General features: G+C 40.1%; 1 protein-coding gene across 3 annotated transcripts in view; it reads right to left on the bottom strand.

The window, feature by feature from the left end:
• Bank1 (B cell scaffold protein with ankyrin repeats 1) overlaps nt 1-16,897 on the bottom strand; it is a 274,453-nt gene that overhangs the window by 48,491 nt on the left and 209,065 nt on the right. For 2 of the 3 annotated variants that reach the window (XM_060392659.1, XM_060392660.1), the window contains exons 8-10: nt 9,194-9,272; nt 6,935-7,246; nt 998-1,312 (exon numbers count right to left, since the gene is read on the bottom strand). In XM_060392659.1, coding sequence (XP_060248642.1) covers nt 998-1,312; nt 6,935-7,246; nt 9,194-9,272 — 706 coding nt within the window. The remainder of the gene's footprint in view (nt 1-997; nt 1,313-6,934; nt 7,247-9,193; nt 9,273-16,897) is intronic. The other variant, XM_021656994.2, reaches the window with a different exon arrangement.

The raw sequence follows: 16,897 nt of genomic DNA, 5'->3' as shown, positions 1-16,897 counted from the left end.
TGCCCTATAAGTTCATATCCCTCTACTCACAAATTAATATCGCTCTCAGACCTCATCAGAGAAGTTCATCGGTACAATGGATGATATAGTTAACACAGAAACTCACAACTGGTCACAGTGCAGAGACAAAATGACTGTGGGGTGCTCAGCCACAATTGGGACATCGGTATCCCCTCCGCATCTCCAAGGCTCAGGGACCATTGGGGAGAAGGAACAGAAAGATTGTAAGAGCAAGAAAACCAGAGAGGACAAGACTGAGGCACGCATCATCTCATAGCAGTCTTAGCTATCTGTGTAAGAACTGCATGATGTCAATTAGTCAAAATTCTATCATGGAGGGAGGAAGGACACAGAAAAGCCCACACCTAAATGAGGGGCCACTGACATTTAATGGCTTATAGGAGTGGGAGAGTCTGCTTTCTTTAAGGTTTTACAGCCCTTGGTAGGTAAGCCTTGATGGATCCACTCTGGGTATGTAGGTAGCAAAAACTGGACTAGGAAAATTATTAAAAAAAGAGAGACACAAAGTTGGTAGGAGGAAGGTGGACCTGAAGGGGTGGGGTGAAGATGATATTGTAGGCGTGTATGAAATTATCAAAAATATTAGTAAAAATATTAAAAATTGGCCCAATGTAACTTACCTGTGACTTGAAAAGATGCTCACAGCCTTCAGAGTTCTAAATCACTAGTCACGTCACTTTATACCCCAACTCCCAACCTCATGCCTCCCACAAACCAAGGGACAACAAACATCAACAAGTAGGAGTTGGGACATGGCTGAGTGGCTAAAATTACTGACAGCTTTTTCAGAGGGCCCAGATTCAATTTCTGCACCCACACAGCAGATTACAAGGCTCTGTAATTCTATTTTCAGAACATGATGACCTCTTCCGGCCTCCTGGAATGCATGTCTTACACAGACATACATACAGGCAAAACATCCATGCACATAAAATTTGAATATTGAGAAAAAAATTCATAAACAACAAAATATTACCTTGAGCTATGTAAGGTGTTGTTTCTTCTTTGAAAGGGACATGAGTGGGCCGGGGTGTCGGGGCAGGAGGTCTGTTTATAATGAAAGAGCGATTTCCTGTTCTCTTCTTTACACTCTTACTGGCCAGGATCAGATCGTACTCATTATCATCAATCCCAGCAAACGTGTATGGGTTTTCTTGCTCTTCCTCCTCCTCTTTCGGAACGTCCTCTTCTTTCTTTTCTTCTTTGCTGGGTTCCTCTCTCATCTCTTCTCTCACATTGAGGTTGTTCCAGTTCTGACTTCTTTCCATTTGGTCTTCTGCCATTTTCCCTGCTAAGGAAAACATTTAGTTTAGGTTTACTCTTATAGTTCATGCAGTATTCTTGCTGACTTTAATTTCCTATATCATCTCAAATCAGCTTCCTCAGATGCCATTGAAAACAATATGAAAAAAGGCCCATCTCTAGTAAAATGTTTTTATATTATGATAAAAAATTTTTTAAAAGCCAGTTGTGTGATTCACTTAAAAGCCTGGAATTGCTAGTTCTGCAAAGAAAATACTTTAATATCTGTTTTAAAAATATTATTTCTCAAACATTATTTTTGGTAGGTATTTATTATCTGGAAATTTAGTCATAAATGTTTATATCAAACTCCAAATCCGTTGGAAAAGGGTTTTTAAAGCATAAAACTCGTAGACATTTTTTTAGTAAGACATTTTTCCTTTCCCACTGCTTGTACTGGATATTTCACCTAAAATCTAATCTCTCTGAAAAATGATTTGAGGGAATAGTCAGATGTACCACCATTGTCTGTCCTAGCAAGTGTCTCCCTGCTGTGACTTTAAGAAGCTCACCTCTTGGTTGTTACAGATGAATATGAACCTCATCCAGAAACGTGACACCAAAGTGGAGGTCTCAACATAACAGACAGTGGGTGCAATCACTGGCTTAAGGATTGCTTGTGAGCAGAAGGCACATTCAGAGTCTCTTAGGGGTCCATACTCAGTAAAATACTTACCTACTTTGTAAGAATATGCTAAGCTATTTCAGTAGCAGCTGCTAAGCAGACAAGCATATGAAACACTCCAGTTAATAAGTTAAAACAACTAAAAAGAACTACTATTAAAGGCCTTTCACTATGAATATTATTGTTTACTCTTTTATTATCAGCTTGCCTTCATTTGCATAGCATGAATCTGATAACAATTATGGTAAGTCGGATTTTTGTGGAAAATCTGACACCCAGAGAAAATACAACTAACAGAAAGAACCACATAAGAGGGTTTTCTTTTTTTTTAAATTTAATTATATTTACATATTTATTTATTACAGTTTTTTTTAACTTTAGATCCCTGCTACAGCCCACTCCCTTGTCTACTCCCAGTCCCATTCATCCTCCCTTCTCTCCCCCATGCCCTTTCCCTTATACCCTGATAGTGGAGGACCTCCTTCCCTTATGTCTGACCCTAGCTCAAAGGTCTCATCGATGATGGCTGCATCATCTTCCTCTGTAGCCTTGCAAGGCTGCACACTCCAGGGGGAAGTGATCAAAGAGCTGGCCACTGAGTTCGTGTCAAAACAAGACCCTGTACTCCTTACTAGGAAACCCACTTGGAAACTGAGCAGCTAATGGGCTTCCTTTGAAAAGGGGTCATAGATGGTCCTTTCCATGCATGGTCCTTGGTTGAAGGATCGATTTCTTCAGGCCTGCCCCTAGGTCTAGGTATTTTGTCTCTGTTGGTCTCCTTGTGGAGCTCCTTTCTTCTCTAGGTCTTTCTTTCTTTCTTTTTTTTTTTTCAATGCAGTTTATTCAGGAACCTTGAACAATCCTCGGACCCTGGGGAAAGCCATCCCACAGCTTAAATAGCCTCTGGGTAGCCAACCCAGGCGTGCCACGTGGGCAATGCAGATAGGTCCACATACATGGAAGCAAGCCAGATCCTCAGCCTTAGCCAAATGTGGAATTGTTCGTGACAGAGAGCACTCACCATCGGGAAGGTGGAAGGCGGAAACCAGCTCCATCTTTAAGGCATAGCATTCCGCAGCTCTCTACAGTTCCCCCTTTTTGTTTTAGACGCATCAGGCAAGAGTAGAGGTCTGATCTCTGATATTAGAAATAAATTGGGACTTTGTACCGATGTTCGTTTAGGTGTCATCCACCCAAAGAGCATCAGACCTGTCTGATACCTTTTTCTCAGAGGCGGGACCTGGGGCATCAACCTGCATGCAACCAGACATGCTCTTCTCTGGGTCGAAAGCGGCTGACCCTGAGTGCACTGCTTAGCCTCACATCCTGAGCGTAACATTTTAGCTTTTTATGGTATCCAATCATGCTTGGGGAGAATGTCCTGCTTCAATGGCTGTAACGGCCTGAATGATCGTGGCTGTATCACACTGTTGTGAGACTCTAATCTTGCATATATACCACAGGCAAACCAAGGAGACCAACACCAGAAGGCCTGCTAACGCTCCCATGCCCGTCCACTCCTTCAGATGATTCATGGCTACAGCAATCCATGATGATAATCCTGTGGCTAGTCCTGCGTCCACTCTGGTAGAATTTACTGTGACAATGGCCACTCTCAGCTGCTCCATCGTAGTATCGAATTCTCCAGTCCAATTACCTAAAATATAGCTCGATAATTGTTTAGACAGATTTGCAGCACAGGAAAAATTCTCATGTTATATGCTAGTGACTCAAAGTCCAGCATATTTTCATTGACAGCCAAGTTGAGCGATTTGCCATAGGGTATCAATTTGCTCCTGCACGAGGTCAATCCTCTGATTGAACACCATCAAGCTTCCTTTTAGTTGAGCATTAATTCCTTTATGTACAACTAAGGCATGAGCTACATTGGCTAAATGATTGTTCAGGGTCTGAGCAGTCTGCCCAGTATGACTCATGGCTAATGCCCCGGTGGTAGCTCCAACAGCCGCCAATGAGATGGTAGTAACAATGGTGGCTGTAGTTCCAAGATCCCTTTTCTGTCTGAAGAGAGTCATAGCGTGAGGGGCATCAACGGGCACAGGCACGCAGTGAGGCATGCGAGTAACCAGGGCATACCTAAATTTACTAGCATTCCAGCATTGGGCAAAAAAGCAAGTATCATTACCACAATTACTTGGCTCTATCTGGCTAATAATGAATAAAAATGGGGGATATAGACAAACAGGTGTGGGCTTATAGGAAATATTATGAGAAGCCTTAACCCCCTCGTTGGAACATCCTGCGTCAGTTCTAGAACTAGCAGTGGTGGTGTCCGAGGTCTGAGTAGGTTCAGGAGACCATTGCCCCCAGGGGCGAGACGTGCTCCATGCCAATTGACTAACTCCATGTTTTCCTCCACTTTTGAAAGTCATTTAAGGTTCTTAAATTATTTTTTCCCTTTTTTTAAATTTTTTCCTCAATTACACTTTATTCGTTCTGCATCCCCCCATAAGCCCCTCCCTCCTCCCCTCCCAATCCCACCCTCCCTCCTCCCTCTGCTTGCATGCCACTCCCCAAGTCCACTAATAGGGGAGGTTCTCCTCTCCTTTCTGATCTTAGTCTGTCAGTTCACATCAAAAGTGGCTGCATTGTCCTCTACTATGGCCTGGTAAGGCTGCTCCCCCCCAGAGGGAGGTGATCAAAGATCAGGCCAATCAGATTATGTCAGAGGCAGTCCCTCTTCACATTACTATGTAACCCAATTGGACTCTGAACTGCCCTGGGCTACATCTGTGCAGGGGTTCTGGGTTATCTCCATGAATAGTCCTTGGTTGGAGTATGAGTCTCTGGGTTCAAATTTTCTTGTTCTGTTGCTCTCCTTGTGGAGACCCTGTCCTCTCCAGCTCTTACTATTTCCCAGTTCTTACCTAAAATTCCATTCACTCTGCCCAACAGTTGCCCATCAGGTTCAGCATCTGCTTTGATAGTCTGAAGGGCAGAGGCTTTCAGAGAAGAATATTCAGGAATTGCTTTTGGAAGTCCTGGGAGGAGCCACCGCGACACCCTCCCAAAGCATTTTAAACTTTCTTCCTCTGGTTAGCTTCACCTAAAAAGTGTTAATGGCCTGTGTGCCTGGCACCAGCTTAAAATCCCCATGCTTTGAGATCTTGACTCCATGACTTCTGTTTGCCTGACAGCCTCTGGGTAGATCCTGATTAAGTGTGTGGGAAAGACTTTTACAGCACTTCATTTTTAGCAAAATGCGTCAACTCTCTCACTTTCATGAACCCATTTCCTGAGCTGTTAACTCTCTTTGTTCTCCACCCACCACTCTCTCTAACTCGTTCTAAAGTTGGACTGAACACGAGAAATCATACATTTTACTTTTTATTCTTCCAAGCTGTCAGGTTATACTTTGCGTTAAGGAGCGAGGCCCAAGTTTTCTTACTCCAAGTTGTATACTAACAGACATTAAGTGAATCCCTCCTAGGAGTGAATTGCTTCTGCTGCTAAAACAATAGGGCACAGTAGATAGGAAAGACAAGAACCCGGAAAGCAAGCCCTTGGCACATTCTAGTTATAGGTTCTCTGGCCTGGTGTGTGAGTGGTAGATGGGTCACCACTGAATGGTAGTTCAGTTTCTTGGTTGCTGTGACAGTAAAAAGATGCTCTATGGTGGTATGTACCAGTAGTTTATCCAATGGGTACGTCGGCAGGTCGGATGCCTATTTTCAAGGACAGACCTTGGCAAATGGACTCAGTGGCCAAGAGCAAATCTGAGTTTGATTAGCAGCAGCCATGTAGTGGTTTACCACCATTAGCAATCTCAGTCCCATGAGATCCAACAGACATGGCATGTAGTATGCATACATTTGCTCAGGCCGACCAAACATTCAGATACACAAAGCAAAATAAAGAAGAACACTTATAAAAATATGTTAACAAATAGTGCTGTTTTCTTTTCTGCTCGCTTTTCAATGCTATGATGAAAAGATGAGTTGAAAAAAAAAGATATGGAAGTAGAAAAGAAAGCAATTGGCAAGAGGAAGGAGACCAGGGAGAAGGGGACAACAAAGTATGGGAGAATGAATATAATGAAAATACATTATATTTTCGTATAATGTATATTATAATGAAACTCATTTGTAACATTTTTATTATTAAGCAAATTAATTTGGCAATATTAGTTTTAAATTAAAAAAAACAAGGTTTTTGTGAGGTTGCCTTTTATCTGTGTTATTTTTTAGGAGATATATTGGCCAACATTATGATTTTGGTCATAGGTATCTGGTTAAACTTATGAAACAGTGGTATTAAGTTTCTTAACCAACACACTGTATACGAAGACTTATGAAAACTATGGTATGATATTATATCTTATAGACCTGACATTTAACCTGATATAAGATCATATTTCCATTTTATAGTCTTTATTATTTAAACATTTGAAATATAAAAAATACAGTGGGATTTTGTGGCCAGCCTGCTGCTAACCTGTCATTTTCTCCCACAGATTTTTTATGTGCCAAGTACACTGTTCTCTCAAGGGTCCACAAAAGCTTGGTCTATTGAAGGTGAGCAATGAATGGGGATGAATGGGTCAGAGAAGTATTTCCCAGGTTTGGTTTTCTAACATAGTGTGGAACCTTAGTGCAACTTATGTTGATAAACATGAGCCTTCCCAGAGACAGTGCCTTATGGTTTCAAAAATTCATTTGAAAACATGTTTTTTAAAACTTCATGTATATGAGTATTTGCCTGCATGTATGCAGTGCCCAAAAAAGCCAGAAGAAGGAGACAGATCCCTTGAAATAGAGTCACAGGCAGTTGTGAGACATCATAGAGGTTCTAAGAACAGAACAACAGAACATGGGACCTTTGCAAGAGTAGTAAGTGCTCCTAGCTGCTGAGCCATCTCTCCAGCCCCTTCAAATTTCACCTTTTCAAGCAATGGCCATATATTGGCTAGTCTTGTAGGATCTGAAAACCGTATTGTTTCTTTGCATTTTTTAGCTGTACACTTACCTTGTGAGGTGAAGTAAGGTCTTTCTAGTTGGGAGGAGGCAGCAGCCCATGGGCGTGGTGGGGGCGGAGGTGGTCTGCAGCATGGGAGGGACTCTTGAGAGTTGCCTCCTGCCTCAATTCCAGGAATGAACACATACAAGTCATCATACTGGTTCTCAGAGCTTTCACTGTCCACCTCTGGCAGGCTGGGTCTTGCCTCAGCACTTGGCTCTTCCTCCTTTGTGTCCAAAGTCAGTTTGGGTTCCTCAGAACTCTCTGTGCTTTGCCTGTGTGTCTTCTTGAGTTCATGATGAAATGCTGGAGATTGTGTGGCTATTCATGGTGAAGATTGAACAATTTCACTTTACACATGTTATCTGTAGCAGTTAATAAGAGTTTGTGATCTGCTATGTATTAAAAAGCTGCCCACTGCACAGCTCCTTTTTACTAGTATGGGAAGAGAAGGCAGACGTGTGTGTGTGTGTGTGTGTGTGTGTGTGTGTGTGTGTATGTGTGTGTGTTGAGACTTTTCAGTGAAGGTCTCATTCGTTCTTCTATTTCTAACAGAATTCCCTAGGAATTCTGATGGAAATGTTGTAATGACTACAAGGGGCCTATTGCTTGGCCACAAGTACCTAAAGATGCTTGACTCTTTTGTCTAAGCCCAGAATTACAGCCCAATTACAGGAAATTGCCCACCAGCACTTCTTGGAACCAGCAGTTGACAATTAACAAGGAGCAGAAGTTCCATGTGCTTGTTAGGTATATCCACACCCGGCATCCAGCCCTGGTAAGGTAGAGTTAGTGGGCAGAGGGTTTCAGGATGCCCCATCATTATTGAGATGCCCAGTGGGGGCTTGACCTTATCTGAGTCCGTGAAAACTGGGGGTTGAGTCCAGTTACAGTTACAGAGATGAGAGCTCTCCGATTCAGCTGTAAAGATGAGATTTTTCTTTACAGAAAGTTTCAATAATGTTCTCTTATTATTGGCAGTTCTTCAGAGGGTGGAATGTTATGATAGATGTGTGGTCAGTATTATTAGTGAACTTTATCATAACCTTTCATTAGTAAGGTGATAAAATATATAACCCACAACCCTTATCAGTAATTTAATATGTGTATTGTGATACTGTTCAATGAATTTTATCAAGGTCTACTCGGTGAGCTTTATCTGACTTGCATATCAGCTTGTCATTTGAAAAGTTTGTGGTCAGTAGTGTATAACTGAGCATTGCTCATATAGTGCTATAGCCTATATGGACATGAACAAAACAATCCTAATTTTCCACAACAGGTATTTAAAATAAAGGGGACAGGCTATAAATGATGAACCACAAGTGAAATATAATGCTGGATGATGCTGAGCACAGTGGAGAAAGGCACAAGCCAAGGGAAAATTTTAAAAAAGTGGTAAGACAGGATGAAGCAAGGAAGGAAATTAGCATGACCCAGAGAGGAAGAGCATGTAGAGGAAGCAGAAACTGCACATATCCTGAGGCGGATAGTCATAGTCACACTCTCTCTCTAAGAAAAATAGCAATGAACAATGACAACTGGCTGAATGTTGGAAAGATTTTGAAGGTACAGGCAATAGTATTATGGTGGAGTGGTCTTAGAGTGGGAGACAAAACAAAACAAAACAAAACAAAAAAAACCAAGCAGAAGTCAAGAGTGATTTCAAGAATTTTGAACTAACTTGGAAGGAAAAGAAAAGGCCTTTTTGTTGGCTGAGGAGGGAATTCAGCAGATGGAGATATTGGGGTGCAGCAGGATTCAGGGTTTTCAGAAATGATGGGTGAAATGCCCATCATGAATGCTGGTGAAGATGATGAGCAAGCCACTGCATGCTAAGGAGACCTGGCCTGAACATGTAGGAACTCTGAATTCATCTTCAAATTTTAGACATAGAATTAAATGTGCTACAGCATGGAACGATCCTTGCCTCAGATTGTCACCTCACAGCTGAGAGGACTCAGCTCCACCGAGAACGAGATCAAGTTTTGGAAAACGGATTTGGAAACACAGTTTTTAAATACTCAGAGATGAATATCAAAGTGATTTCTGTATGTTTTCAGGGTAGGAAAACATGTGATTGTTAAATCTTGATCTTGTAAAAGGTGTATAAGTTAGCAAACATAGGTAAAATATTTTTACTGCAGTATCATTTAAAAATCTTTTGATTGATAAAAATATCTTCCCACATTCTCTTCAGTCTTATTTTTGAGTTTCATATATTATATTAGAAACCTATATGTATTCATGGAATAGAGGAAGACTTACGGGGTGAATATGTAGAAAACAAGAAAACATCCTCTTCATAGCCATTTCCTTGCTCATTATTTCTGCTAATGTTTTGGCTCTGAAAGGAAGGAAGGAAGGTAATTTTTAATAATGTCTGTTAATCTTACCCAGAGGGAAAGACATGATGTTAAAGTTTTATTAAATACTTAATCCTTTTTTATTACCAATGTTTGTTATTACCATCTACATGGGCTTAATGATATATAGTATTAAAAGCACAAGTGGGAAAATAAGTCTTGAATAATAAGTTGATTTCAGAAAGAAACCTAACAACTGTTTTAACACTTGAAGAGAGTAATCATCACGAGTCTGGGTGTGGTAAAGACAGGCATCGAATGTCATACGACTGGTTCTCTGTTATTTAAAACATTAGTTATATCAGGTCTATTACACAATGAAAGAAATAAAATTATAAAGACATTTATTTCATGTCTTTATAAGGAAAAAAGTAAGCTCACTTATTTCTATTTATTTGTCATTTTGAATTCAGTTTAGTGTTTGCTTACTAACTTGTTTATTTAGCCACAGGGGAGCTTGAACCAAGGGCATCCCACATGCTAAGCATTCACTCTGCCATGGAAACTCACCCCAGCTTCTACTATATTTAGAAGTCAGAATTACTGAGGGAGGACAAAGTCCTATTATCTTTGGAAGAGCTAGTTTTATTTAAACTTTCTGAGGAGACAGAGCTCCTATAATTACCGCTCCTTTTAGAGAAAGCCAAGGAAGAGCAACTGTATTTGTCAAAATTGCATAGAGAGAAGGATGGAGTGTGGAGTGTGACTGTATTTACCAGGGATCACAAGTGTTAAGCACACACCTTAAATGGCTCATTCAGAGGTACATTTTGCTCTTAACAGAATTGATGGAAATGATGAGGTCATTTGTTCTAATCTAGCAGCATCCCCTTGGTACACTCAGCCGTGGTATGCTGAGTTATTTGTCCTGTACACTGACCTCATCAATTTTCTTTACCATCTACATTGGCCAATGATAACCCAATGTAACTGATTCATTTTTTAATGAATATTCTTCACAAAATTATCATAACCTCTAGTTTTCAAGGGAATTTTAATAGAAAAGAAAAAGTACTTGGTTCTTTATTGAATGTGATAATTCATTTTAGACCTCAGTCCTTTCTTCTATTATATGAAATGATAACATTGATGTGTTGAATAATATTTTCAAGTATTTAGTAGGCAAATCACTGTTTAATACAGATATTTTTGGTTTCCAATTAGAATAACCTAAACATTTCATAATGTAGGTTAAGAATATATTTTAGAACTTTATGGTACTTTCAAACTTGTATAAGGGAGTCTTTTATGCCCTTTGGACATCAGAAACCATTTTCAAAGACCTTAAGAATTAGGAAAAAGTACTATACATTAAGAGCTGGTGGGAAAGTGTCTAGATATGAGTATTAAATATTGAAACTCATTGGAGTAAGTTTTGTGTCATGATTTAAGCCACATAGTATTTTTAAACTGCTCAAACCCCCAACATCCCAAAGAACCTTCTTTCAAATTTTATCCATGGCCCACATTATGTACAATTAGTATTTCATATAATTAGTGTTATACAGAGTAACTGTCTTTTCTGCAATGAGATTATTTAGAAATATTTATATTAGAAAAGCGAATGTTTTTCCGACAAGGTCGTGCAATCGTATTTAAAAACCATGCTTTGTTTGATGACACATTAAAACAACAACTAATGTGAAATCAATGACAACGTCAAGGATGAGTGCTGTGCTGCTCTGACATCTAGACTCTTTGATGCTTGGCAGTGTGTTCTAGTGAACAGAGTATGGGCTGCAGATCAACTGAAGACAAATCACAGCTGGGTAATTTACCATCTATGTGATGTCAGGCAAAATACTTTAACTCTACACCTCAATTTTCCACCCTGTGAAATGTGGGTAGTACTATCTATGCCTGTCATTTCTTGAAGAACGTCAAATTATAACAATATAATCAAACATATCTCTACCATGTGGTGAGTATTTAATGAGAATAATGTGAACTTCATAGACTTTTCTTTTCTTTTTAATTAAATTTTTATTTTTTTATGTGTTAATTACGGTTTATTCACTTTGTATCCCAGCTGTAGCCCCTCTCCTTCATTCCCTCCCCATCCTACCCTCACTCCCTCATCTCCTTCCATTCCCCCCTCTAAGTCTATTGATAGGGGAGGTCCTCCTCCCCTCCATCTGACCCTAGCTTATCAGGTCTGATCAGGATTGGTTGTATTGCACTACTTTGGGCCTGGCAAGGTTGCTCTCCCTTCAGGGGGAGGCGATTGAAGACCCAGCCACTGAGTTCATGTCAGAGACAGTCCCTGTTCCCCTTACTAGGGAACCCACTTGGAGACTGAGCTGCTATGACTACATCTGAGCAGGGGTTCTAGGTTATCTCCATGAATTAGACTTTTCTTCTTATAAATGCTTTTAAGGAAGCATGGTTTCTTCTCCTAAGTCTGACTTTATTTATTAATTTGTTAAATATTTAGTCAGGTTACTATAGAGTACATATACTGTTATCAAAGGAGGAAAGTTAAAAAGTCAAAATTATCATATGGTTGTTGGAAGACAGAGCAAAAGAAGATACACTACTTTATTTTTATTTTTTCCTTTTTAATTTTATTTATGTATTTATTTGTTAAAATTTATTTACTTTGTATCACAACTGCAGCCACCTTCCTTCTCTCCTCCCAGCCCCACCCACCCTTCCTCTTCTCCCTGTATGCCCTATCCCTAATCCCTTGATAGGGGAGGACTCTTCCCCTTCTTTCTGACCCTAGCTTATCAGGTCTCATCGAGGCTGGCTGCATCATTTTTCTCTATGGCCTGGCAAGGCTACACACTCCACGTAGGGGGTGATCAAAGAGCCTGCCACTGAGTTCATGTCAGAGACAGTCCCTGTACCCCTTACTAGGGAACCCACTTGGAAACTGAGCAGCCAATGGCTCCCATTGAATAGGGGGTCTAGTTTCTCTCCATGCATGGTCCTTAGTTGGAGTATTGGTCTCTGCAAGCCCCCCATGGGCCCAGCTATTTTGGCTCTGTTGTTCTCCTTGTGAAGTCCCTGTCCCCATCAGGTCTTTCTATCTCCCTCTTCTTCCATAAGGATTCTGGCACTCTTCCCAAAGTTTGGCTGTGAATGTCAGTATTTCCTTCAATACTATGGTGGGTAGAGTCATTCAGATGCCCTCTTGGGAAGGCTCTTGCCCTGCTCCTTGTCTTCTCTTACTTCCAATGTCTATCAGTTTGCCCTTCTGAATGAGGATTAAGCATCTTCCCTCACACCCATCAAAATGTCTCAGATAAAAAACTGAAGGGATGATGCATGCTGGAGAGGATGTGGAGAAAGGGGAACCCTCCTCCATTGCTGATGGGAAGGTAACCTTGAACAACCACTTTGGAAATCAATCTGTCACTTCCTCAGAAAATTAGGAATAGTGCTACCTCAAGATCAAGCTATACTTTATTTTAATAAACCATCATTGCAGATAAAATAGAGAATTAAAATAGAAAATTAAATTGGCCCCCAAACAGTGATGGTGGCTGATTTCAATACCCCACTCCTCCCATTAGATGGGTTATCCAGAAACTCTCCAAACCTCGTGGAGCTGGATTCTAGACATTATAGATGTCTAGAGGATGGAAGGACAAACAAAAGGAAACATCTGGAGAGACATACAACAGAAAAAAAAAAAACCCAAAACCAACCAAACAAACAAAAAAACAGGAGAGAGGGCTTCATGTGCATCACCAAGTTAAATGCTTCATCAAAGTTCAAAGGAAAAGCTGTGAAATGAGTTTATCTGGCTTCCAGGGACAGTTAATGGTGATCCTGGTGAGAAGGATAATAGAATCATGTGTATTCATCAGCCTGAAGAATCTTAAAAAGCTAAGTGTCAGGTTCTAAGATCAACAATCAATAAATGGGGCCTCATGAAACTGAAAAGCTTCTGTAAAGCAAAGGACGCTGTCATCAGAACAAAACTACATCCTACAGACTGGGAAAGGATCTTCACCAACCCTATATCTAACAGAGGGCTAATATCCAGAATATATAAAGAACTAAAGAAGTTAATAGGCAACAAATTAAGTAATCCAATTAAAAATGTGATACAGAACTAAACAGAGAATTCTCTGTAGAGGAATATCGAATAGCAGAGAAACACTTAAAGAAATGCTCAATGTCCTTAGTCATCAGGGAAATGCAAATCAAAACGACCCTGAGACTTCACCTTACATCTATCAGAATGGCTAAGATCAAAAACTCAAGTGACAATATATGCTGGAGAGGATGTGGAGAAAGGGGAACCCTCCTCCATTGCTGGTGGGAATGTAAACTTGTACAACCACTTTGGAAATCGATCTGGTGCTTTTTCAGATAATTAGGAATAGCGCTTCCTCAAGATTCAGCTATATCATTCCTAGGCATATATCCAAAAGATGCTCAAGTACACAACAAGGACATTTGCTCAGCCATGTTCATAGTAGCCTTATTCATAATAGCCAGAACCTTGAAACAACTCAGATATCCCTCAACTGAGGAATGGATAGAGATATTGTGGTACATTTACATAATGGAATACTACTCAGCAATTAAAAACAAGAAAATCCTGAAATTTGCAGGCAAATGGTAAGATCTAGGAAAGATTATCCTGAGTGAAGTATCTCAGAAACAGAAAGACACACATGGTATATACTCACTTATAACTGGATATTAGATATATAATATAGGATAAACATACTAAAATCTGTATTCCTAAAGAAGCTAAGCAAGAAGGAGAACCCTGAGTAAGATGATCAATCCTCACTCAGAAAGACCAATTGGATGGACACTGGAAGATGGACAAAACAGGAAACAGGACAGGAGCCTATCACAGAGGGCCTCTGAAAGACTCTACCCAGTAGTGTATCAAAGCAGATGCTGAGACTCACAACCAAACCTTGGGTAGAATGCAGGGAGTCTTATGAAAGAAGGGGGAGATAGTAAGACCTGGAGAGAACAGGAGCTCTACAAGGAGAGCAACAGAACCAAAAATCTGGGCCCAGGGGTCTTTTTGAAGACTGATACTCCAACCGAGGACCATTCATGGAGATAACCTAGAACCCCTGCTCAGATATAGCCCAGGATCCAAGTGGGTTCCCTAGTAAGGGGAACAGGGACTGTCTCTGACATGAACTCAGTGGCTGACTCTTTGATCACCTCCCCCTGAGCTAATAACATCCTAGCCAGGCCACAGTCCTGGCTAGGATGGACATTGCCACCAGTCCTGATAAGCTAGGGTCAGATGGAAGGGGAAGAGGACCTCCCCTTTCAGTTGATTTGGAGAGGGGCAGGGAGGAGATGAGGGAGGGAGGATGGGATTGGTAGGGAATAAGGGAGGGGGCTACAGCTGGGATACAGAGTTAATAAAATATAATTAATATAAAAATATAAATAAAAAGCTAACTGTGGGCAAGACTGAAATATATCATGTACAAGGTTTCCTTTCAGGAACAGTCTGACAACAAGTCAGAGGGTAACTGTACTCAGGATTTGATTTTCAAAATATAAGCTGACAACATCATAGAGAGAATGCTTCATTACAGCGATGGTATAGATAGGATGTGATGTAGACAGGATGTTTAAGAACTCTCATGCCAAAGGCTGAAGGGAGTTAAACATGATCATGGAAGTTTCTATCCCCTCAGTCTCTGGTGTCCAGTTCTCAGGCTATAGCCCTCTTTTTAAGATCACCTCTTCAGCAATTTCTCTGCCTTCTCAGTTGAATTCACTGATTAACAACACATTTTCAGTGCAACCTAGAGCTAAGCTAGAGGTCTAGAGAGAACATATTCAGCTTAAATATTCTTTGTGTTGAATCTAGGAACACTTGAAAATATATTTGGAGAGGATGGACAAGTATAAAATAGTGCCCCAGTCTCTGAAACAGAGACTAGTTTTATAGTGGACAAATAAGCTACTAATTTGATTAATAAGACACAACTGAGAAAGCAGACTAACAGAACTGAATTGCAAGTATACAGTCAAAATTGCATTTTGAAGATTTCAGAAGAGCAGTTAGATCCAGTCTACTGAACAACGACTATAAAATATACTTGTTTAACTACTGCCTCATTCCTTTCCAAATAAAAGATGATAAACTGGCCATGAAATTAAAGTCCCATATTCAGAAGTTTGTTTCTACAAACTTCTGAACAGTACCCTGAAGATGAAAACCACGGAGCTGTGTCTCCATTTTAGAGATGAAAGCTAGGAAGGGAGCAGTAGGAAAAGTGGCAGAGAATACAAGAAAGCTGTTAACTCAAAGGTCTAAACTAAGAAGAGAGGCATTCTTAATTAACCTTTCTTGATGTCTGAATGATACTCAGAACTGAGCGGTGACATCTTACAGAAGGAGGAGTTTCTGGCTTAGAGAACTTTACCCAAAAGTAAAGTAGCAATTGCATCCTGGGAAGTTCTCAACACACCATCTACAAATAACATTTTTAAGCACGATCATTATCACCAACATAGAACAACCAAGCAACAAATACTTCTTACGGATTTTCTCTGTGTACAATGGTATAATAAATGCAAGTTTCAAAGAAGACAAGGAAAGGGAATGTAACATTCCAAGATGCTGAGTATTTAGCTTGGGGAAAAAATCAGTGCAAAATCTATCAAGAAATCATAATTATGTGTTGTGTTTAATTTCAGATTTCAGTATAAGACAGTAGTAAAATAATTCTTTACAACATAGATAGGACTGTGTTTTGAAGGATGATAAGGGTGTGTGACACTCATCCTGAATCCAATTGTAGAAACTAATAGATGTTTACTGACCTAATAGATGAAGGGACAACAAATGAACTGGAGGAAGAATGAATGTTGGTGTTCTAGTAAAGAGAAGCAAAAGCAAGGCTGGGTGGTCCAGATAGATCCATGGCAACGAGGAAAGCCACATGAACCTAACCACAGGTGACATTTTGTCAGTTGTGAACTGTGACAGGAGGTCTGAAGGCAGTACTTGCTTAGTGCAGTTTGGTTGTAGTGGTCTGTAGCACAGCTGCGGCTGATTGGTGACCTGCCTTTGCCAAGCAGCACCTTCTGACCATGGACACAACTGTCCATGGGCTATGAGCTCTGAGATAAGAAAAGCCACTGGAGAGATCTGCATTCAAATCTCTATTTCTCATTATTACTCACTTTAGCTCAGCCGATTACTCTCTGCTCTGTCGTCTTTAGATGCCAAAAGGGTTCAAATGTAGCTCATCTCACAGAGCTACTGAAAAGTATAACTTATAGGAAGCACTTAGAATAAAGCATGGTAAATGCAAAACATTCCACCACTGCTACCTGTATTATTTTAAGAGTGTTCTGCTATAGCATTAAAATGTTGTCATGTTTTATATAGTCATGTTTATGTCAACATTTATATTCAGTTACAAGGGTGAATATTTAATCTAGAATATTCAAACTAGAACATAATGAATAAAACCAAAGAGTCCAACATTATAAAATGTTAAAACTGGACACCATTTTCCTAGTTCAAGATCTTTTAAAATTATATCAAATTTAGGTACAAGGACTCACCACATAAACATTTTCATAGTTCATGCTAGAACTGTTCATTATGTAGGGCACCTGAGCATGGTGGGTAGGTTATGTGGTCATCTCTGCT

The sequence above is a fragment of the Meriones unguiculatus genome, chromosome 10 (genome assembly GCF_030254825.1).
Source record: "Meriones unguiculatus strain TT.TT164.6M chromosome 10, Bangor_MerUng_6.1, whole genome shotgun sequence".
NCBI lineage: Eukaryota > Metazoa > Chordata > Mammalia > Rodentia > Muridae > Meriones > Meriones unguiculatus.
The sequence above is the reverse complement of the archived record's forward strand: the minus strand, read 5'-3'. Positions and strand labels throughout refer to the sequence as shown.